General features: G+C 36.2%; 1 protein-coding gene across 2 annotated transcripts in view; it reads right to left on the bottom strand.

The window, feature by feature from the left end:
- The window catches only part of RUNX1 (RUNX family transcription factor 1), a 337,077-nt gene that overhangs the window by 89,038 nt on the left and 223,426 nt on the right, over positions 1-24,613 (bottom strand). For both annotated transcript variants that reach the window (XM_072615024.1, XM_072615025.1), the window contains one exon: positions 12,814-12,918. In XM_072615024.1, the coding sequence (XP_072471125.1) occupies positions 12,814-12,918 (105 nt within the window). The remainder of the gene's footprint in view (positions 1-12,813; positions 12,919-24,613) is intronic.

Below are 24,613 nucleotides of genomic sequence, written 5' to 3'. Positions count from 1 at the left end.
CATGTCCCATTCTTCATGGCCCTATTTTTGGGTTTTCTTGGCAAAGACACTAGAGTGGTTTGCCATTTCCTTCTCCAGCTCATTTTACAGACAAAGAAACTAAAGCAAAAAGGGTTAAGTGACTTGCCCAGGGTCATCTAGCTACTAAGTGTCTGAGATCACACTTGAAGTCAGGAAGATGAATCTTCCTGACTCCAGGTCAGGTGCTCTAGCTACTGCACCACCTAGATGCCCCAACATTTTGAAAATGTGAAATCTAATAAAGAAGTTAGAGGGAAGAAGCATATAAAATAAAAAAAAAACATTATTACAAAGAATAAGGACTTTGTAAGCTGTAAAGCTATCTCATGTACCTTGCAGAGTTTCTACACTTTCTGATTTTGTTAGCATTATACCAAAAGGAAAGGTAATAAAGCATGGAACTGGAGAGTAGGCTAGGGTGCAAGAAACACTCTGAGGTTAAATGGATTTTAATAAAACACTCAAAAATAAGACACAATTTGGCATGCTGAATCATTTATTTAATGTTGTTTCTCTTTAATTCTGATTTTCAAAAAGGGAATGAAATAAACTAAGGAGAACATGGAGGGGTTCTTTTTGGGGGCAAAGTGGCAAAATTTCTGGAAAAGAAATGAGAATTGGTGGGTAGTAAATTAAGTGCTTCCAATTTCCCTTCACAGCTCTTTCCTGATAAATTCCAAAAGTCTGGCCCATACAACAAAACCACCTCCAACAGAACAATCTTTCTTTTCTGGGGGAAGACTTTTTTCAAGATTTGTATGCACCATATTTTTTTCTTTATACTTACACACACACACACACACACACACACACACACACAGAGCTACATCATGATTAAATCCATATTTGCTTAAATAAAGGATCTCTTGTCATCAGGGCAGTGTGAGGCCACAGCTAAAGTAGCTGGTGTTCCATTTAAAAAGGAACTAACTGCTTTATTTGTATGATGAACAAATTTGTCAAAATCTATTTTAAAAAGTCCTCTATTTGGGTTGAGCAGTTTGTAAGGAGCATGGAATAAAGCTGTGTTTCTACTATTGCCCTAGGGTCCATTCTTACAGGCAAGTTATTTTTTAAAATCTCCTGCCAATGAAACTAATCTGACCCTCCTTTTCTCCCCCACCTAATCCATTTTGGGAAAACTCAACCATTTTGGGAAAATTCCAACTCTTTTACCTAAGAGAGATCTATAGGATAAGGCTTATTCAATAAATTTTAGCTCATCTCCAAGAATTTTGTAATGAAAATAACGTGATTATTTCTCAGCTCTCTAAGGATAAATAACTTTGAATATCATCAAATTTAATTGATGGAAAATAAATTAATCTGGTAATGAGTAAACCAAAGTGGCAATAGTTATTGACTTTGTATGCTCATCTTAAGAGTATATCCAAAATGTTAACCTATGACTCCCATGTGATAGTAAACTAAAAGTCTTTTACATTTTTTTTTTTACCATGTTAAAGGTGGTAGTGGAGAAATAATGACATTTAAAGTTATTTCAGTCAGAGAAACAAACTGAAAGACTTGAAAAAAAAAACCAACCTGGCTTTTAATCAATTTTGTACTTAATGGAACCTAAGTATATGAAGTTCATGGATGTCCCAATTAACTTACTTCATAGAGATTTAGGGATTTAGCAGTTTAATACAATTTATCACATTCAAAAGGTTTGGGGGAGCTTTTGCTCTCAGGACCAAAATAATTCTATATTGTCTTTGATTAGATAGATACATGTCTGTATATGTGTGTATATATGTATACACACATATGCATATGCATACACACATATGAGTATGTACAATAAAGCTGGATTTCAAACTACAAAAGATACCACTTACAATCCATACATTTTGATAAAGAACTTCAAATTATATTGAATTTTGGCATTCACAATATACCAATCAGTACAGATTCATATTCTAATAGTATTGGATTAAATTGTATAATGTTTCTCTTTACTGCCATTTCTACAAAAAAAAATAATAAAAAGGAATTAGTAAAACAGAAATAAAAATACTTAGGAAGAATTAAAAAATATGGGGTGTGATGGCTTCAGATTGTGTGATCTCATCTACATATATAGAAACCTTTAACAAAGTAGATCTGTAACTCAATATGCATGTCATTTATAGTCTTATAAAGTTGCCGGGGGCAATGAGTGCTTAAGCTATTTGCCTTTTTTTTTTTTTTAAACACAGCTAATATATGTCAGAACCACAACGTGAAATAATGTCTTCATGACTTTGAGGTTCACCATAAAGGTTACCGTGGCCTTTCAGGAAGAACTCCAATTCACAAACAAACATCTACATAAGTATGTAAGTACATATAGAGATGAATTTAGAAAAGATAAAAGAATTTGACAGTTCAAACTGGGTAAAATGGCCACAAAAATACCTAATGTAAAGTCATGTATTTATTCTGAGCTTCCTTACCATTTTTTTAAAAATAACGTATAACTCTTGATCAGGTTAATACTAATGGATTTCCTCTATAGTGTCAAGGGGGGAAAACTTGAATCAAAATGCCTTTTAAAATAAGAAAAGTGGAACGTGAATATATTATAATTTTTTAAAAAAATCAATCCATAATAAAAGCAAAAAAGCATAAGAGTAGTAATTCTTATGACACTGTAAAGTCTGGATCATAATTGCTTCATATGTGGCACAGCATGTCTATGCCAACAGGATGACTATATGTTGGACCTGTACTATTTATACATGTGTAGCTAATATAAACAGTTACAATTCAAAGGACATACAAGAGTCTTCCGTTTAGGAGCTTCTCACAAATGCAGTTGGCTGGCCAGAAATAACCTTCCCTAAGCTTGTTTTCAGATCACATCTATGTCTAGATAATAGGCCACTCGAACATGCCGAACAATAAATTCTAGGGCCAACTAAGAACGCAAGCAAGAACTTCACAGAAGCAAAATGGCAAAATGATAATAATGAAATCCCTTTAGGTAAAAAGGTACAAGTAGAGTAAAGAAATGATAGGTGGTAGTTGCAAAAAAAAAAAAAAAAAAAAAAGAGAAATGGAAAAAAATAAAACTGCGTTACTACTTGTCAGGGATGCTTCAAGTAGGGAGGGAGTTGGATTAGATGCTTGTTACATTTCTTTGCAACTCTGAATTTCTATGAAAGAAACAAAGAGATACCTGAGGGGGAGAAAACATAATAATCCCAAAGATGTATCACAGGATTATAGATTTAAAACTAGAAGAGAAGGATATCAAGTCCAATTGACTCCTTCTATAGATAAAGAAGCTGAGACACACAGGTTGATTTGTCTAATAAGTAGCTGAATTAGTTGGTAAATCCTGATCTTCTGGACTCCAAGATCGGTGTATACTATTCCATGCTAACTCTCCAAGGAAAGTACATGAGCTTTAGGATGGAAAACCAAAAATAGTAACTGGCCAAGCTATGGGTATGTATATACATGCATACACACACACACACACATACGCACATACATGCACATACACACACGCATTTTTGTATTCCTATTTTCACCTATTAAGTATATATTTTGACTCTTCATGGATTTCTGATTTCATTGGTGTGATGTTTCCTTTTCCTGGTTCAGATCACAACACATGTCCTCCTTTCAACTTGGACAATTCTTATCTATGTCCTAAAAATTTTCCATAAAGTGAGAATTCCAAAATACTGAACCTTTCTCTAGGTTTTTTAAAACTGTATTTTAAAAAGTCAAAATTGCAGATGACTTAAGATGTGATACAGAGATACATGGTGGATATAGCGTTATGCCTTCATAATGATTGATAGTTGATATGTAGGAAGTATAGTAAAAGTTTTAAGGAAATACTTGATCAGAAGTGAGTTACTTATGTAAGAGCAAGAGACAGCAAATTTAAAAGTCCAAGTACTGCGCTGGTGCTATGAATTCAGCAAATTCATAATCAAAAAAAGATGTGACTTTTTTCTAGCCCAATACTTATCTCATCTGGCTTTTTCTTTTGTATTTCTCAGTAACAGTATTGGGGCCAATACCTCATTATAATGTAAATATAATTATATTATATTATAATACTTCTATGCCTCAATACATTGCAAATTTACTTATAAAGTTTTGTGTATCCACTTTAAATGACAGTCAAATCTAATTTAAAAAGTTTCTCAAGAAAATGAAAGAAGTATTTGAAGGATGTCTTAAGTACAATAAGCAACCTCATTACATTTGAAAGTATTGTGCTTCGCAGTGATATCCTCACAGCTCTATAGCTCTGAATCGATCAATCAACAGACATTTATTCAACACTTACTATGAGCCAGGTATTAGGTACTAAGGATACAAAAAAATATAAAATCAGTCCCTGCCCTCAAGGAGCTTTCATATGAATTGGGAGACAATATGTACCTAAGCAAGTACATACAAGATACTTAAGATGGAAGATAACCTTAGAGGAGTGTCTTTATTAGCAGGAGGAACTGGAAAAGTCCTCCTGCAAATGGTGGCAGGAACTTGAAGATAGGAAGGGGGAGCATTTCAGGCACTGAGGAGAGACAGTGTGCCAAGGCAGAGAAACAGGATATGAAGTATCCTGTCTGAAGAGGAGGAAGTAAGGCACTTCATAAAGCTTTGGAAAAAGCAGTTTCAGTTGAGTGATAAGGTTATAGGGCAGTCTGAAGAGGATTGAAGAAGACTGAGAAGGAGCAAAGTGGAGGCACTGAGGAGAGAAGATTTTCAAGGAGGTTGGGTGAAAGGAGGGAGACAAAAAAGGATAATCGCTAGCAGGGATGATAGGAACAAATGAGGAATATTTAAGGATGGGGAGAATTGGAGTGTTTACAAAGAAGCAAGGAAGGAACCAGTAGAGAGGGAGACACTGAAAATCTGAGAGAACAGGCAATCTATTGGAGAAGGAGGGAGAGGAAGGGATCCAAGATGCATCTAGAGGGGTTGGCTTTGGCAAGAAGAAACACCACCGCATGAGACTGGAGTAAAGAAGATAGAGGGAATGGCGTCAGAGGGCAATGGGATAAGGAGAATGCAAAGAGAAAGATTTCTTAGCTTCAATTGTGTCTGTGAAGTAGGAGCTGAGATCTTCAGCTAAGGGGGGGAGAGAGAGAGAGAGAGAGAGAGAGAGAGGAGGAAAGGGGTTAAGGGACACTTGATGAGGTAAGGGGTTCAGAAGAGCTTTTGTGGTGAATGGACAGCATTACCTCAATGAGGAATAGATTGAGATTAGATAAGAAATTCTGGGTGGATCCAATCAACATCGTTTTGAGAGGTTCCCTAGCTCCATTCTTCAACACAAGAGGGGGACCAAAGAAAGCAGATAGCAAGAATAATACAAGAACAGCGTTTGACACAGAAGCATCAGCAGTAGGACAAGGTAACAAAGAGTCTGAGATTATAAAACAGAATAGGATTGAACCAAAGTACTCGGATTGAGAAGAGAGTGTCACCATCGCATAAGGTAATGGCTTGAGAAGTTACTAAAGGATAAAGAGAGTGGAGGTCTCAGTGAGGACAAAGACTAGGTTTAAGAGAAAGGCACAAAGTGAGATGGAAAGAAAAAATATTATGATCAGAGAAAAGAATCTGGGAGTTTTTGAATGCGGAATGCTCATGGGTGTTCTAGGGTGTGGGTAATCCCAGTGTATGGATGAAATAGAGCTGGACAGTGAGCTGTCTTAGTGGGGTAGATCTCAGAACTCAGAAGTTAGGTTATTTGACGGAGGTTAAAAGACAGTCATTTAACTCATTAAGGAAGGAGAGAAAATGACCTAGGGGGTCAGTAGATGACCAGGATCTGAATCTATGATAAATTTGAATAGTGTGAACCTCAAAGAATTAGAGGCTACTGAGTGATCACGTTGGAGAGAGAGTCTGAAAGTGGCAATGAGGAGAATGGAATATTCCATTTCCTGCACCATAGGTGGTGCAGTGGATAGAGCACCAGTGCAGGAGTCAGGAGGACCTGAGTTCAAATCTCACCTCAGACACTTGACACTCACTAGCTGTGTGACCTTGGGCAAGTCACTTAACCCCAACTGCCTCATCCTGGGTCATCTCCAGTCATCCTGATGACTATCTGGTCACTGGATTCAGATGGCTCTGGAGGAGAAGTGAGGCTGGTGACCTGCGCAGCCCTCCCTCACTCAAAACAAAGTCAAGTGCAAGTCACGTCATCATTTCTCTGATGGCATGGTCTTCTTCAGCAGCAAAGGACAAACACACACACACACACACACACACACACACACACACACACACACACACCAGTGAATGGAAGGATGTGGAAGAAAGTGTAGGGTAGACATTTCTATCTCTTTCAGCAGTGAGACTGCTCACTTATTACAGGGACAGCACCTTCCTGGAAAAGGGGCCTAGGGAAACAGTCATATTAGTAGGAAGTCAGTTCTCAGTACATATGATAGAGGTTTAAGATGAAAGATAGTTAGCTATGCAGAAAGCATTCTAGAGATCATGGTACAAGGGGCAGAAAGATCTGAAATGGGATATTAGAAGTAGGAAGAAATATGAATGGGCATGAGGCAGCAGACAGCTAAGGTTAGAGGTTACTGGGGAGACTATAACCAGATACAATTATCAAAGATCACGGATAATCTTAGAGTCTTCAAACCAGTTAAGAATAATTAATGCCATAAAATCTTAGATGGGGTCCAGACACATAAGATCTTGCCAGTATTTTACTGCCAAAGAGAGGGTGAAGGAAGTAGGTATCCCAGGGTGGGGAACCTGTGACCTAGAGGCCACATGTGGTCCTCGAGGACCTCAAGTGCAGTCCTTTGACTGAATCCAAACTTCACAGAACAAATGAAACTTGGACTCAGTCAAAAGGCCGCACCCAAGAACCTAGAAGACCATTTGTGGTCTCAAGGTCGCAGGTTCCCCACTCCTGTAACTACACCCTTCTTCTACTGTCATTGTTATTGTGTCACTATTATCATAATCTTTACTATTTTCTATCAATAAAACTATATAGCTTAGCCAATATCTTTATTAGTAGGGCATAAAGACAGCTTTGTAGAGTGTGCCCTGCTCTGGCGGGAAGTAGGTGATTGATATATTCCACTTGTTTGATTTGATTTAATTAACTAGTTGGCTGAAATATACACAGCCCAGATGCCCTTGCCTGAGTTAGACTAGTGCAGTCACTGCTAAATCCATAGGTACTTTCTTTTTGGGAACAAACCAAATTAGAATTATTTTTTCCTACTGATTAACTCGTGAGAAGCTGAGAACATATCTAACTCAAAACACTGAAATTTCAGCACAAAGATGTTCCAATAAGGAGCACTTAAAAATCAGAATATCATTCAAAATTGAGTACAGTCAATAAATCCTATTTTTTCTTTCATTTTATTTAGGTTCATAACACAACTCAGGAATCTAAATATATAATGCAAAAAAAAAAAAGATTATCAGTATAGCATACTCCTGACAAACTATTTTTAAAAAGCCTTTATACCATTATAGTAGGTGGTTTATTTAAATAGACCTTATTTTAACTTAACAGCATTTGAGGTCTGTTGAATTGAAGTCTTAAAAAAATTGTGACCCTCTACCCATCTCTGGTCAGACAGGTGATGGACTTGGTGGAAGAGTGAAACATATATTTTTGAAGATGGCCAATGTGGGAATTTGTTTTGCTGGACTATTTGTATTTTTTTAATTGTTCAGTTTGGGGGAAGGGAAAATGAGAGAGGCAGATAATAAATGCCTGTAAAATTAAAAAAAAAATATGTTGCACTAAAGAAGACTAGCAGGCAGCAGTCTCCAGAGTCGGTAAATTATAATTTTTGACCTCACTGTCAGTAATTATGAATTTAAAAATTTCAGGCACAACATCACCATTGTGAAGGACTGTTTTAACCTGAGGGCAGAATTTGTCCCCAGAAATAGTCAATATTTGTTTTATTAACCTTTTGAATTTTTAATTAGGTATCTCAGTGTTCTAGATGTTATGGATACCTGACTAAACAGATGATGAGTTATGACATTGGATAGACTGCCCCAATCCAGTTCACTAGGAGAAATGCCCAGATGGGTCAACTGGGGACAACGGTTCTTTTTTTTTTTTTTTTTTTTTTTTTTTTAAAAGCCAAAGACCATATTTGAGTGCAACTGAACGATTCAAATGGCTCAGTGAAAGAAATATATGTAGGCATTTACGTGTCTATTTTATTCTTTCCACACAATATGGCCAAACCAAATTCCAGGCACAAGAAATTATGATTACTGTTTTTTTCATTACTAAGGGGAAAACATTCTACAATTTTACAATTCTCTAACCCTCAAACATTCTACAATTCAGCTTCATCCATAAAGTTAAAATCAATCATAAAAGGGGAGAAGGAATGGTATTTATCAGTCATACCACTGTTATGGGCCAAAATTTTCAAGTTAAAGGAAAGTCTCTTTTACTGTGTTAACATTTTACTGAGTAATGGTCTCCATACATACTATTAGAGCTCTATGCATGGTACTTCTTTATGTATAGGATTCCTTCTTTCTATGTGTTTTCCCCTAAAATCAACTGAAGCTTTACAGAAGAAATGATTTCTATAGCAGAGTAAATATCATACTGTCAAATAACAGATTGATTATTTTAAAATAATCAGTAGGGGAAGAGAATAAGCATTTATGTACTATGTATTATGTACCAGGAAGTGTGCTAAGTGCTTTACAAATACATGTATTTTACACCTTTTCAGGTTTTTGTACAAAGGGATAATAATATAAAACTATCTTAAAGAAGGGAACTGACCCACCCCCACCCCCAATATCTTTTGACAGGAAAGACTTTGAAAAAATGTCCCATTCCCTTTTTTCCAAGTCTTTGGCAAGTCTTTCCAACATCTATTGTTATAATAAATTCTAAAATAACAAGAGATACAAAAATCTTTACAACCATATTACGGAGTAATCTTACTTTTGTCTTTTGGTTGGTTGAATAAAAAAATAGACCAACGGGGTTATCTTTTCAAGAATTAAACAATCTTGCTAATATATTTCTAAGGATAAAGATTCAGTAATTTCTTCTCATAGCCTTTACCTTTATTTAAACATTATCATAGGCACAGAGCTCTTTCTTATCCCTCATAAAAGTTTTCCTTGCTCCAACTTACACATTTACTGTTGTCTGATCTTTGGAAATAGACAACAGTTTATTAGTAACGTCATAATAGTTTGCATTTACCAAGAGTCACTCATCGGGGTATCAACACACATGAAAGACTGCTCAAAACAACCAATAATAAGAGAACTGCAAATTAAAATAACCCTAAATTTTCCTCATCCTAATAGAATAGTAAAGATGACAAAAATTGAAGTGCTAAACATTGGAAGATATGTGAGAAGAAAAGCACTGTTGGTGGAACAGTTAACTGGTCCAACCTTTTTGGAAATCAATTTGGAATTAGATTAAAACAAGTTTAACCTAGAACTGTCACTACAGTCAAAAGTGAATAATCGTTGGTTAATAAACCTTCGTTAAGCGTCTACTATAATATGGTACTATACTACTGTAACGGTAGCACTACTACTATGGCACTGCTACAGTATGCCAGATATTATGCTAAATGCTGGGGATACAAGTAAGAAAAAGAAAAACAGCTCCTGTGCACAGAATGCTTATAGTCTAATGGGGGGAAGGAATACATAAAAGGAAACTAAGAAACCTGGAAGGGAGTGGTGCAATATATTCATGAGAAACCACTGAAGTTAGCTGGAAAAGTCTGAGTCCTCAATAAAGAGAGGTCTTGGTAAAAGTTCACTGCTCTACCCTCCAAGAGGAGAGAGGGAGCTGAATGTGCTGAGGAAGTGTTGAGAATCAAAGCTGAACTAATCTTCAAGATGATGAGATGTTACACATATATACTCTAAGAACATCAAATGCAGAGGAAATGATCTATATACAAAAAAAAATTTATAGCAACACTTTTTTACAGTAGTAGTAAAGAATTGTAATCAGAAGGAGTGCCCACCAATTATGGAATGATTGAACAAAATATGGATTAGAGAATGTTATTTTGTCATAAAAGTGACAAATATAAAGAATTAAAAAATTAAAAAAAATCAACTTGTACAAGTCGATACAGAATCAAGTAGGCTGAATGAGGAGAACAATTTCACAGTGGCCATAGTAATGTAAAATCTTGAAAGACTTTAAAATTCTGTTCACTGGAGAACTGTTCACAGTCATGACTGAAGACATAGAGGTGGTGGACCAGGGTTGTGTAATGAGGCATACGTTTTCAGAAATGATCAATTGCTGATTTGCTTTGATTAATGATGGTTATTATTATTGTCATTTACCTTGGAATATTTTAGGAAGTCAGTCACTGAAAAGTGATGATGATCTTTAAAACAGAAAAAAGAATATTTTTTTAAAAAAATAGTTGTATCCTTGAAAAAAAATGGAAATCTGAAGGAAGGATGATGTGATTAGCCACAGCCAGGCATGTACCTATTACAAGGAGGAGCACAGATAGAATTTCAAAGAGGGAAGTGCCTAATCTATCACATAGCTGGGGATTTAAGGCACAAGGGAACTTGGAATACCGCTCTCTAGTAACCTTTGACATACACGCAAGTAGAACATCAATATTTCTTCTTTTCATGAATAACAGGATGCTTTGCATTAGTATCCCCATGAGAATATAAAAGACACCTACTGAGAACAACCACTCATGGGTGTCTTTAGATCTGGTAGAATATCCCATTACATTTGCCACTATCTTGGTATCATTTCCACAGAGAAAAGGGGAGGCAAGGGAATCCTGGTGTTCAAAAAAAACCAAGGAAAGAACGATTAACATGTATCTTTGCCCTGTGCTTGACAAAAATATCTTTACAAGCTACATAAGCATATTTTTTAAATCTTGGTTTATATTACATTAGTCTTTTTCTCCATTACATTAAGAAACATAATGATAAAGAACATTTATGTGTCACTTACTATATACCAAGTCTTGCGTTAAACATTTTGCAAATATTATCTCTTTGTATTTTGACAACAGCTCTGAGAGGTAGGTGGGTGCTATCGTTATCCTCATTTCACAATTGAGGAAACAGAGGTAAACAGAGTATATGTGACTTGTCCAAAGTCATACAACTAATAAATATCTGAGGATGAATTCGGCTCTTCATGGTGCAAGACCAAGCATTCTGTCTGCTTTGCCACCTATCCAAGCCGAGGTTGGCTCTCCCTAGTTTTCCAGGATAGATGGGTTTAGGGGAAAAGATAATAATGCATTCTGTTTTAGATGTGGGGAGTATAAGATACCAATGGGACATTAAGATGAACATGTCCAATAGGAGTCTGGAGATCAAGAACTGGAAATCAAGAGAGATAATTGGGCTGGATATAAAGACATGGAAATCACATGACTGTGACAGTCACAGAACTGACAGGAGAATTCATCAAAGTGGATGAGATCAAGGAGAAAGAGTACAGAGAAACAGGGGAAAAGGTCCAAGTCAAAGCCCTGGGCTACACCCATATATATGGACAGGTATGACAATCTAGCAAAGGAGACTGAGAAAGACTGTTTAGACATGGAGGATGAAGACCATGACAAAGCAAGATCACAAAAATTCAGGGAAGAAAGAGTAACCAGGGATAGTGAAGAGTCAACAGCACTGAAATTTTTAGTCATTAAGAAAAAAAGGATGAGCACTAAGAAAAGACCTTTGAATTTATCCATAAAGAGGTCATTGATCACTTTGGAAGGTGTAGTTTTAGTTGAGTTGTAGGGGTTGAAGGCAGATTGTAAGAAGCTGAGAATTCACTGGGAGGTGAAGAAACAAGTCTAGATGGCTTTTTTTTCTAGTTTGACTATGAAAGAAAGGAGGTATAAGATAAGAACTTAAGGTGATGGTTGGATATTGCAGGCTGTTTTTTATTTATTTGTTTTGTTTCTTTTAGAATAGGGAGAATCTAGGCACCTTTGTAGTCAGTTAGGAAGAAACGAGTCAATGAGGAAATGAAAATTAAGGAAGGGGGAATAATCAAAGGGGCAAACTTCTCAGAGAGACAGGAAAGGATGGCATGAGGAGCTGGCAAGGAGATGGGCCCACTTTATCAAGACTGAAGTTAAACTTTCTTCCTCAGAATGAAGTCTTTCCTAAGCTTTCTAGTTTCCAAACTAAACAAACTCAAATTCTAAAAATTCCTTCACAAACATATTTTATTATCTATATTCTGTTACTTTTCTCTAAAAATCCCCATTTATTTATATGCTATTCAAAAGAAGAAATTCAGAGTGGACAAAATAGGTCAGTAAAGCTTTTCGTTAATGCAACATAGTCAAATTTCTTCCCTGATGCTGCATATTAGACTCTGGTTAAAACATCTCATTATACATTTTAAAATCCATAATAGATCAACATCACTAATATGTTGCATTCACCTATGTTAAAGAGTTTTGCCTCCTCCTGCGTTTCATTATGGGTTCTGTATAATTCCAAGGTATCTTTGATGAACAGTTTCTCTAATACATCTCTTCCCTTCAGGAGATTCCTAGCTTAACTTAAACCAAATCCACTGGTTTACCTCCTGATATTCACTGCTGTGTTTCAAACAATTTCCTCCATCCATGCAATATATTTGAAGAACCGGTATGTTTAGAATGGAATTTCTTTAGGTGCAGGTGGCTAATTTACTCTGTGGCCCCCTGCATGCTGGTAAAGTTCCAGTTTCCTTGAAGGTGATACCATATTTGCTAGGGTCACAGATAAGGACCAAATACGCCAATGGGGTGAATGCTTAGGGAATAGATAACTTACTTCTAGGCTCCCGAGGTCCATCCACAGTAATTTTGATGGCTCTATGGTAGGTGGCTACTTGCGGTGGATTTGTGAAGACGGTGATAGTCAATGTGAAACTTTTCCCTACAAGAAAAAAGAGAATGGTGGTATCATATTACTGAATACGAAATCACCACATTCGCTAGGGATTAGTTACCATTTACTTTTACTTCTCAGCACAGAAGCAGAAATGGTAATAGCATCTTTATATTAAAGCAACTGAAGCTTTATGTTCAGACAGGTTTCTATGCGGGCATACTGACCATCATTCTAGCACAAAGAGTGTTGCTCATGAAATCCCAAGGCAAAGTATACCATATTTAGGAAACGTGACTAATAGTTAATCCATTCTGTAATAACATAGCTTTATTTGATGACATACAACATTTCACATGATCATTAATTTTAATTATTCAATTCTACAAACATTTAATAAGTATAATAATTAACAAGTAAGATAGACCTGAGGTACTTTATCCTAATGACTCTAGAAACTTGAGGATCAGTTTGGCAGATTCACCCATCTGGCCCTGGGACAAAAGGAATAAGTAAGGGAACACAATAAGGCAAGGTAAATCTTTGAAAGAAAGGAAAACATGCTAGTGGGCCAATGTCCATCAGAAGCCCCAGTGGAATTCCTCTGTGTCTATTTATAAGGCCCTCTCAGTTTCAACCATCAACCTTCCTGCTTTCTTTAACTTTCACTTGAACCTTTGAGAAAGCAGGAAAAAATCATTTCTAATTTAGGGAATGGATTAGATAGAAAAACAAATTCTCTCAATATATTTGAAAATGCATGATACAAGGACACTGTTGTGGGTTGGGTTTATTTTGTTTGTATTTTATTTGGCTTTGTTTTTTCTAGATATGCAGAGAAACTGGCCTGTTAGACCATATAAAAATTAAAAGTCACTAAAAGAAATAAGGAAATGGACTTAATAAACTGAACTGAAATAAATAGGAAGCCAATATGAATATGCTCTGTATGCTGCCCACTGAAACTGAGCTCTACAAAATAAACATAATAATTCTTGCACTATCTACTTCCTGGATCCTATTTTGAGGATCAAATGATGTTTTTTTTAACAGGGATTTATAATCATCATGAGCTATAAATATGATAGTATAGTTTTTACTCATATAGAACATGAGGACATGGAAGAAGAGTGAGCATTAAGTCTAGCAGAAACAAGTAAAAACACGCACAATTCCTTTACCTTCCTAAAAAGTCCACACACACACACACACACACACACACACACACCCTATTCAAAAATGAATTTTCCCCCTCCAGTCTGGAGTGTACTATTTTTCAATTTCTCTATCTGCAAAATGGGTTAATAATATCATCTGCCTCATGAAGTTATTTTAACAATCAAATGAGACAGCCTATGTAAGGCAATTTGCCTTAAAACTCTATATAATTGCTAACTATAATTAAGTCAGTTGAACTACAGGACCTCTAAAAGGACCTTCTAGCTCTAAAGTCCTAGAATTGAATCAACCTAAACAAGTAAGCAATCCAAACCTTGCATAACTTCATTAAATGATATACTGAGATACTTCTACTTCTGATTTCATAAGAAAAATACCTCAACATTTCAAGGATTTGTAAATTTATCAGTATGGACAATTCTTCCACAAGCGTAGAATATAATTCTCATATAACATGGTGAATTGTCTCTGAGAATTGTTGTGACAGTATAGTAAAAAAAAAAAAATAGTTATCACCTTGACCTAACCTAGTGACCATCCTCTCTGTACTTAGCTAGGTTGGTCATCAAAAACCAGACATCATTGGACCCATATACAATTTCTTTGAGAGCCCAGTTCACCAGAAGGACTAAACTCACTGTTGAAGTACACTGTTGATATGCAAGATAAGGCTGACCTTTCGAGTAGGTGGTTGCTTACATGTTTTAATCTTAAAGGTTTCAGGAAGACAACTTTCCAAATATACCTCCCCCACCAGTCTGTTAATGATGCCTGAAATTCTACCACTACAGATTCTTTTTTTCCCCCCAGTGCCTTGGATGGGATAACACCATAAGCTGTTGTCAGCTAATATCTCAGCAGGGATTAGTTGATCAGATGCATTCCAGCTAACATATCTAGCTGAGAAAAAGGCTTTGCTGGAACAGAACACAGGATAGCTACTTGGAGGGGGTGGGAGGTGCAGGAGGCCACAGAGCCTGGGCATTAACCAAGTCTACCCAGCATACCATCTGTCAGGCAATCTTTCTAAAAATAGCACACTTTCATCTGTCACTCCTATGCTAAAGAACCTATAGTAGATCCCCATTTCAATTCAAATCAACTAACATTTATTAAATATTATGTACAACATATTGTAGTAAGTACTTAGGAGTAGAAAGACAAAAATGAAACGGTTCCTGCTCTCTATGGATTACCTATCCTACTACTTAGAATATTCCACATAAACTTGACTATGTATGGTTCAGATTCTGCTGTATTAACACATCACTCTCACCACTTTCTAGTAACTCAGATTGACCTCATCAGATTGGTCTCATAACATCTCCCTGTCTTTGGGCCATGTCGCTTCCCCATGCAAAAACTTCTTCCCTTCTCAGAATAAATAAATCTTGGAAATGGAAGGGCCTTTAAGCTACCAAGTCCAATGCATATCGAACAAAATGGCCCACTGACAGGTCCAATAAATGATCATCCACTCTACGCATGAACACTTCATGTTAAAAGAGAATTCACAATTTTTTAAGACAGTCTCCTCTTTGAGAGAATTCCAATTGTTCAAAAATTTTTCCTTAGACCCAAGCAACACTTTTCTCTTTTTCTCTTCACTGACTGCTATTCTGCGCCAGAAGCCAACATGGACAAATCTAGTTCTCTCTTCATGTGACAGATCTTTAAATTTCTAAATATAGGTAACATATTCATCCTAAGACTGCTTATTCATGGTAAACATTCCCACTTCCCTCCTATCATTTTCAAATGACATGTTCTTTAGTCCCTTTACCATTTCAGTTGGTATTTTCCTAAAATAAATCGTAACAAAACATTTTTTAAGCTGCTATATTTTTCTTATAAAAGACATTACCACATGCGAAGGATGGTGCTCAAATTTATACTGTAACAACCTTTCTTTTGGTCCCAAATAATCCCTCCTTTCTTTCTTATTGTTAAGTCATTTCAATCATTTCCAACTCTCTGTGATCCCATTTGGGGTTTTCTTGGTAAAGAGAATGGAGTGGTTTGCCATTTTTTTTCCAACACTTTGGTTTACTGAGATATAAAATTAAGAAATTTTTATTGGATTATACCTAATGTACTTTTGCTGGTCTTAATCTATGAAGACTCATGAATAGATAGTGATATTGGTAGAGTTAAAAAACATTATATCCAAAAACCACAACAATATAAATTTGCAAAACAATTGAAACTAAATGCTTTACAAATAAAACCGTCAAGCTTGGCCTTAAAGAAGAGATACAAGAAGACATTTCCTCCAACTTCTTTGAAGATATGTGTGTGTGTGTGTGTGTGTGTGTGTGTGTGTGTGTAGTGGTGGTGCGTGGGTGTTATAAGATATTACTCTCAGGGAGGAAGAATCTTGAGAAATGAAATTGATAAAAAGAAAAAGTTATGAAAAAAATTTTACTTTAAAAAGTAAATAAAAAGATATTAAGAGATATGGAATACAAAACAACAAAGGAAAAAAAATCTGGTCTAAGAAAAGCAAAAATAATAATTTTAAAAGAATGAACGAATTATATTCCAGACAGGATGCACAGTCAACTAACAATGTCTTTAAGAATGTGACATATAAACAAAGCTTAAATACCACAATTCAGGAGTAATGCAATAAAAATTTCCTAGAACTTCTGAATATTGACAACAGAGCATAAATTGAGAGAATTCATAGATCATCTCCAGGAAAATAACAATAAATATGTTTTAAACTGCAAGGCATATAGTGGTTAAATTGAACATTTTCAATGACAGACAACAAAATTTATGAGGCTGGAAGAAAGACTCTCAAAGAAAAGGAAATTAAAATTGTACCAGGTTATTCAGTAGTGACAAAGAATTTCAGGATGTAATGGAATAGTATATTTCAAAAGGCTTCAATTCAAAATTATATATCCTGAGAGCTTGAACTCAACCATCAGTGAAAAAATATTGGATGCTCAACAGGAGATATAGTTAAGCCTATCCTTAAAAACATCGAGATGTGGAGAAAAGACAAAGCAATTACCAAGAGATAAAAATGGACACAGTGGAATAATGATGGTGATAAGATCTTAAAGAAACTGGAAAAGTGAAAGTGGAGGTCAAATTGCAGCACTGTGGACTAAATAAATATTCTGACCCCCTCAAAAGTGAATCAGTATATTTCGTAGGAAGGAATAGTAAAATCAGAAGGTTCATAAATGAGAGAGGGAATGAGAACATACTTTTAGGATTAAGCAGGAATAAAAATTAATGCCATCTTCATGTTTCTATGTATTTTAGCAGTGGAACTGCAGGGCTGACCTTTCCAAACTTATCATATATTACTGACCTTTATATTTTTTATGGCCCAACCAGACTGACCTTCTTGCTGTTTCATAAATGCTGTTTTATATCTCCTGTTTCTATGTTGTTGTATACCTGGAATGCATTTCTTCCAAATCTTGGTCTCAAAGAATCCTTGTCTTCCTTCAAAGAGCAACACCTTTTCCATAAAGCTTTTCTCAATCCCTGTAGCTCCTAATACTTTCTGAGTCTCTCTCAAGAACTTTGGATTTGACTGTGCAACATGGGAGACATTGGCACAGGACTGCCCAGCATGGCATGCCCACATCAGAAAGGGTGCTGTGCTCTTTGAGCAAAGCAGAATTGAGACAGCACAAAGTAAATGCAGGATGAGCAAATTTGGGATGTCTGCCTCCAAAACTCACGTGGACTATCTGTGCCCAATCTTTGGTAGGGCATTCCGAGTTCGTATTGGTCTGATCAGCCACAGCTGGACACACTGAAATTGCACACTATCATGGGGATGTCATTTGGGTCCTCTTCGAAGATGAAGGACAACAAGCATTGGTTTCCTAGACTTGGATCACCATCATCCATTCTCTCCTTCCCTCCCTCCCTCCCTCCCTCCCTCTCTCTCTCTCTCTCTCTTTCTCTCTCTCTCTCTCTCTCTCTCTCTCTCTCTCTCTCTCTCTCTCTCTCTCTCTCTCTCTCTCTCTCTCTCTCTCTCTCTCCCTTCTCTTTCTCTCTCCCTCCCTCTCTCTCTTTTTCTTCTTCTTCTCCTCTCTCTCTCTCTCTCTCTCTCTCTCTCTCTCTGTCTCTCTCTCTCTCTCTCTCCCCACCCTCTTTCTGTGTGTGTGTGTGTGTGTGTGTGTGTGTGTGAGTGTGTGTTTCTCCCCAGCAGAACGTAAGTTCCTTGAGAGAAAGGGCTATTTCATTTTTGTCTTTTTATCTCCAGCATTTAATCTAACATAGTAAGGGTTTAGTAAATGCTTGTTTTTTGATTGGTTGGTAATAAAGAAATTATAGTCCAATTCCCAGATGAGGCTGTTAGCTTCATGAAAATAAAAACTTCCTTCAATTAATCAATCTACAAGCATTTCTTAAGAACCTATTATGTGCCAAACACTATGCTAGGCACTGGAGATACAAGTACAAAGGATGGAACAATTTCGTACTTCCAAGTAGGGTTTTCATCCTTAAGGTAGAGACAACATATAAAGCACAAGTTTATAGTGACTGCAATATGAACATATGTAAGGGTACTTTGGAAGAGACACACTCTGGTAGATCAGGAAAAGCTTCATGGAGAAGATACTGCTTATGCTGCACCTTAAAGAAAGAGAGGGACTCTGAGATGGAGGAGAAGGGATAGTGCATTTCAGCCATGTGGGATGGCCTGTGCTAAGGCACAGAAATAGGAAATGGAGACTTGTAAATGGGGAACAGAGAGAAAGCAAGTTTGGCGGGACTAGAGACTGATTTCCTTTTGGGGAGAGGTTTCAGTGAGATATGGAAATTTCCCTTTGTCACAAATGATTTATCTACACGCGGAGACAACTCAGTTTTTAAGATGGAGAAATCAGTTAGAAAAATCAGGCTTTTTGTGTTTGTTTTCAGTTTTATGTATCACAGTCATTGAACCAGCTGTAAGTAAAGGAAATCCACTGCTTCTGAAACATCAAATGAAAAGGACACAAGACTTGAATTCAGAGTCTGTGCGGTCAAATCCCAGCACCGCCACTTACCACCCTGTGAGATCTTAAACAAGACATTTAACCATTTTAGGCTCCAATTCCTTCATCTATAAAATAAGGGAGTTGGACATAATCTAAATTTCAAATCTAAATCAATAACCTATAAATCTCAAATTACTGATTAAACAGAAAGAAATTTTACCTATTTGTAGCTGAAAAAAATAGCAGATCATGAAAGCTTTCTTTTCTTTCTTTCTTTTTTTAAATTCAGGAATGTCCCTGGTGATTTTCAAGTGATGAAGGGACATTTTCTTTCATATACCATGGTGAATCAAAATGTGCCCTTCTAATACTAACATATTTGAGACACAGAGCCACAGATTTCAGGTAACTTATGTACTTTAGGATTCATTTGGTTTCACCTTCATGTGAGAATTATCCTAAAGCTAAAATATATGCATTTTATCCAAACATCACTGTACTAGACTATAAAAGTTTAATAATTATTTTGCTCAGTCTTCTTGGTAGATGCCAATTTCTAGAGGTCTTGAACTTCAACTGTATTTATGGATGTGAATATATATATACATATACACACATATGTGTGTATATATATGTGTGTACATATATATACATATATATGTGTATATATCTGATGGATGGAATTAGAATTTTCAAGGCCAAAGCCTTGTATACCTATGAAAAACATGTGTTTCACTGATCCTAGAAAACCTGGCTTTCAGAGTTAGATTCCCTAGGTGTGTCACCAATTTTGGCAAGCTATTTTCCTATCTATAAAATGAGGATAATAATATTTATGCTGCAAACTTCTCGTTGTGTGCTTTGGAGAACAAATTAAAATATTATACATATATACGCATATAGATATTTATAGAGAGATATAGATATTTATATATCTAAACAATGCATGTATTATATATACATATATATGGTTTTTGTAAACTCTAAATTCCTATATACCTATGTTATTAACGTAGATCTAGAAGAGTCCTTAGAGAATGCTTGCAACATATTCATTTTATAAATGAGGAAGCAGAGATACACAGGGAGGTTTAACAACTTAAACAAGGTCACACCGCTAGTGAGGAGCCTACTGTAGCTGGGACTAGAAGCCAGGTCTCCTCACTCCCAAACAAGTTTTCATTCCAGTTATTTGTAATAAAAATAATAGGGTAGAATCTTCTGTCTCAAATAAGACACATCACAATATAGTTAAACATTCAAAATGTGTAAAAAAATTTTTTTAAATAAATATGTAGTAGTTTTACGCTTTAATACTAGCAACAAGTGAAAATCAAAATTTGACTAGAAATTTTTATGTACTTTAAATGCTGCTCTATGAGAAGATAAGAAGAATGAGAAAGTAGGAAGAATCATATTAGAAATAATGGAGGGGATCTGGGGCATTTTCAAGGTTTCTAGGAGCTCATATTTTTTCCTTTTTTATTATGTTTAATTATAGTTAAATTTTTTGAAGGAAAAAATGACCATTTTCTTTAATGATAAAATGATCCTTTCCTTAATGATAATTTCTTCCTTCAAAAAGTGAAAGAATCAATGATGACAATTTTTCTTTCAAATCTGATTCTCACTACTTAGGAGAAATTGGTTATTGGGGTGAACTCCATTGTTTCTGACTCCAAATCCTGCACGGTTATCTAATGTGCCACCTAGCTGTCTCTAGGGATATCATAGCGCTTTTTAATTATTTGAAGATCTGTCATATGTTCTGCCTGGATCCAGAGGGCAAAATTAGGAGCAATCAACGAAAGTTGCAAAGAGGCAAATTTGGGGAAATTTAAGATCAACTTCCATATAATTCATTACCAAAAATTAGATTGGACTACCTCAGGAGGTGTCGCCACAGTAGAAAGTTTCTAGAAGAATGTCCCTTTTATGGAGTATTATAGATTGTAAAGGAGATTATTATTTAAGCACTAGCACTAGACAAGATGACCTCAGAGGGCCCTTTCAACACTAAAATTCTGTAATTCTGCCATAAAGTAAGTTTTATGTGGAAAATGATTTTCAAATATAAATAGCAATTTCGAGTAAAAAATCAGCAACTTTGCCAAAGTAATATCCCTTAAGGTGACTCAATGGACAGGTATACGTGACAAATTTAATTTTATGTGACATGGCCCAGAAGGATCCCTGGTGAAGTTATAAAGTAGATTAAATTTATCTTTTACTCCCCTCCTGCTTGCCTTATCAGCAACTCCTCATCTCCATCCTGCTTCTCTTTCCATCTATTCTAAGTCCTTTTTGTGTGTTACATCCTTGATGTAAAACTAGCTCTCTGTCAATTTGTTGTTCAGTTGTTTTGGTCATCTCTGACTCTTTGTGCCCCCATTTGGGATTTTCTTGACAAAGATAATGGAGTGGTTTGCTATTTCCTTCTCCAACTCATTTAACAAATGAGGAAACTGAGGCAAATAGGGTTTGACTTGCCCAGGGTCACCCAGTTGGTGAGTATTTGAGGCTGGATTTGAACTCAGATTTTCTTGACTCTAGGCTGTTCCATTCACTATGCCACACAGTTGCCCACTGTCAGCCCTCACTATCAATTGTTTCTTCCTAATATGTCAATTGATAATTAAGATTAATTTTTTCTGGTTCTTAAGGGAGTGGGAGAACACAACATTTGCATTTTAAATGGAAGATTCTTTTAAAGCAATCCAGAGAGAGATCCTATTCAGGGAGGAACCCTCATGTTTCCCCCTACTTCATTTTTTTCTGATGCTATGCCTAGAGTATAGATAGGTGACAATGGGAAGGTCTTTCTAATTGATCTGGTCTAACCTTGGTATTTTATAAGTGAGAAAACAAAACCAGAGAATTTTAATGCTTTATCTGAAGTGACAAACACAGTCAACTGCAATTCTGGAACTAGAACCTGGGTCTTCTGATTCCTAGCTCGGAGCCCTCAGAACATGGTCATATAGCTAATGGTACTTCATAAATGTTTTAGATAACAGCACCGTAAAAACTCCAAATGGTATATGACCTCTGGCTAGAACTATTATTAGTACAAAGACTGTTTTAAGTATTTTAAAGTAACCACTCTGGTATTTAAAATGCTTTCACCAATCACCACATGACAACCGACTATATATCCATATTAATATATTCAGTAAGTATTCTACTTGGTCTACCTGAGTCAGTTTCTTCCCTCTCCAATCCACTTTTACACAACTGCCAAAATTCAGTTACTCCAAGATAAAATACAATGTATAAGTTTGACATTTAAGATCCTATGCAGAATGGTTCCAAACTAGTCCAGACTAATCAGACATTATTACTTCGTCCAGCCAAAGTATACTACTTGTGGTTCTTTATAGTCAACATTCTATTTCCCACTTCTTTGCTTTGGTACAAGCCATCCTTTCTACCTGAATTTCATTCTTTACTTAACTCTGTCTCTAAGAATCCTTATCTTCCCTTAGAGCTCAGCCAAAATGGCAAAGCTTCAGTGAAGTCCTCCTTTATATACCTAGCTATTAGTATTTTCTCCTTAAATCATCATGTATTTACTTGTTTGTGCATAATGTACTCTCCAGTAGACAGCTAGGTGGTACAGTGGGTGGTACAGTGGATAGAGCACCAGTGCAGGAGTCAGGAGGACCTGAGTTCAAATCTCACCTCAGACACTTGACACTCACTAGCTGTGTGACCTTGGGCAAGTCACTTAACCCCAATTGCCTCATCCTGGGTCATCTCCAGTCATCCTGATGACTATCTGGTCACTGGATTCAGATGGCTCTGGAGGAGAAGTGAGGCTGGTGACCTGCACAGTCCTCCCTCATTCAAAAACAAAGTCTAAGAGCAAGTCATGTCATCATTTCCCTGATGGCATAGTCTTCTTCGGCAATGAAGGGCAACCATCCTCCGGTGACAGTAAAATCAAACAATATACTAGAATAACCCCAATGGTTCGTTCATTCAATTCAGGGACACCCAATTATAGTAAGATCGTAGATTTAACCCTAGAAGAGATAGAAGAGGCTAGTGACTCCCATTTCATTTTACAGATGTGGAAATTGTGGTCCAAAGATGGTAAGTGATTTAGTTAAGGTCACATGCATAGTGACATATGAAAGATTTGAACCTAGAGTATCTGATTCCAAATTCAGATAACCAGCTCTTACATAGTGTACCATTTATATGTGAACTGTATTCTAGACGCTATACTAGATGATGCACGGGATCCAAAAACTATTTAATTCCTCACAGTAAATAGCTAACATCCCTCTCTTTCTCCCTAGCTCCACTCATTGTGAAGGTTACATTTTAATGATAAGGAATAACGTATTGCCCTCTAAACTAGTTTTAGAACTACATTTAACTTTTCCTCATTTGGGCCCTCCCATCATCCCAGGAAGTTAGGTAAGAGAGGAATTTTTATCTTTATTTTAGAGCTAAGAAAAGTAAGGCTCAGAGTTTTAAGTGAGTTCTCCTATATAATTGGTGTTAGGCACCAATGCTACTAAAGAGCCCACAAAATAGTAATCCACAGAAATCCTTTGTGACCTGCCTTGCTACTCAGATTTGGGTGAAGCCACAAACAACAAGTGTTTAAGTTCTCACAAGGTATACAAAGAAAAGGCAAAAACTGATCCTAGCCCTCAGGGAGCTGGAGGAAACAATAAACAAGCAAACTGTCTCAGTGAATTAGGAGACGTCAATCTCGGGAATGGAAAAGCTTCACCAAAAAAAAAAAAAAAAGATATTCTTAAGAACTTCTAGGAACCATATGAGTTCCGATTTAATATTTTTCCTCTTAAACATGTTATATAAAACATTTATAAGGGCCTAGTGGGGCTCATCCAGTGAGGCACCTAATGTTTAGTGTCATATTCCTTAACAAAAGAAACAGTATCCTAGTTAAAAAAAATACAAAAACTACCAGACATCTGGTAAATACAGGTTAAGTCTCACTGATAGCTATTTTTTTAAAATACCATGCAGTAAGGCCTTTTAGTTTAAAGTTCATAATTCTACCAAGTCAAGTTGTAGTACAAGAGTTTGAATAGAACTACTGATCGAACATGGTTTTTCTAACTCTAAATAAAAGCCTGAACAAAGCTAAATTTGCACAGGGACAGAAAGGAGCTAAATTTCCATTCAGAGCTTATGAAAATGGTGAAACAGTCAGAACCTCAAGAATGATGTCTAGTGGAAAAGCCCAGATGTCCTTAAGTACAGTCTGAGGCCAACTGCCCTGGCATTGCTACAAATTCTTTGAAACTTGGGTGGAGGCAGTAATTACAGTTCGGGAAAAATATGATACTGTCGGGTGTCCAGCCTCGGCAGCACAGAGACACCACACTGCTTTATTGTGAAAATACAGTGTTTATTGTGAAAAATCACTTAAATAGAAAAGGGCAGGTATGAGTTATAAATATTCATGCGACATTAATGTTTATGTGAAAAAGTTAGAATCAGTTAGGAAAAATACTTCTTCTATGGAAAACAATGATTCAGATTAGACCACTAATTTTAGTACTTTTCTTTCACTGCTAACCTGTGTTCTCAGTGTCCAGTGCTTTTAAGTTTTTAGTATGATA

The sequence above is a fragment of the Notamacropus eugenii genome, chromosome 5, assembly GCF_028372415.1.
Source record: "Notamacropus eugenii isolate mMacEug1 chromosome 5, mMacEug1.pri_v2, whole genome shotgun sequence".
Taxonomy (NCBI): Eukaryota; Metazoa; Chordata; class Mammalia; order Diprotodontia; family Macropodidae; genus Notamacropus; species Notamacropus eugenii.
Note: the sequence above shows the minus strand (reverse complement) of the source record. Positions and strands in the feature narration are given on the sequence as shown.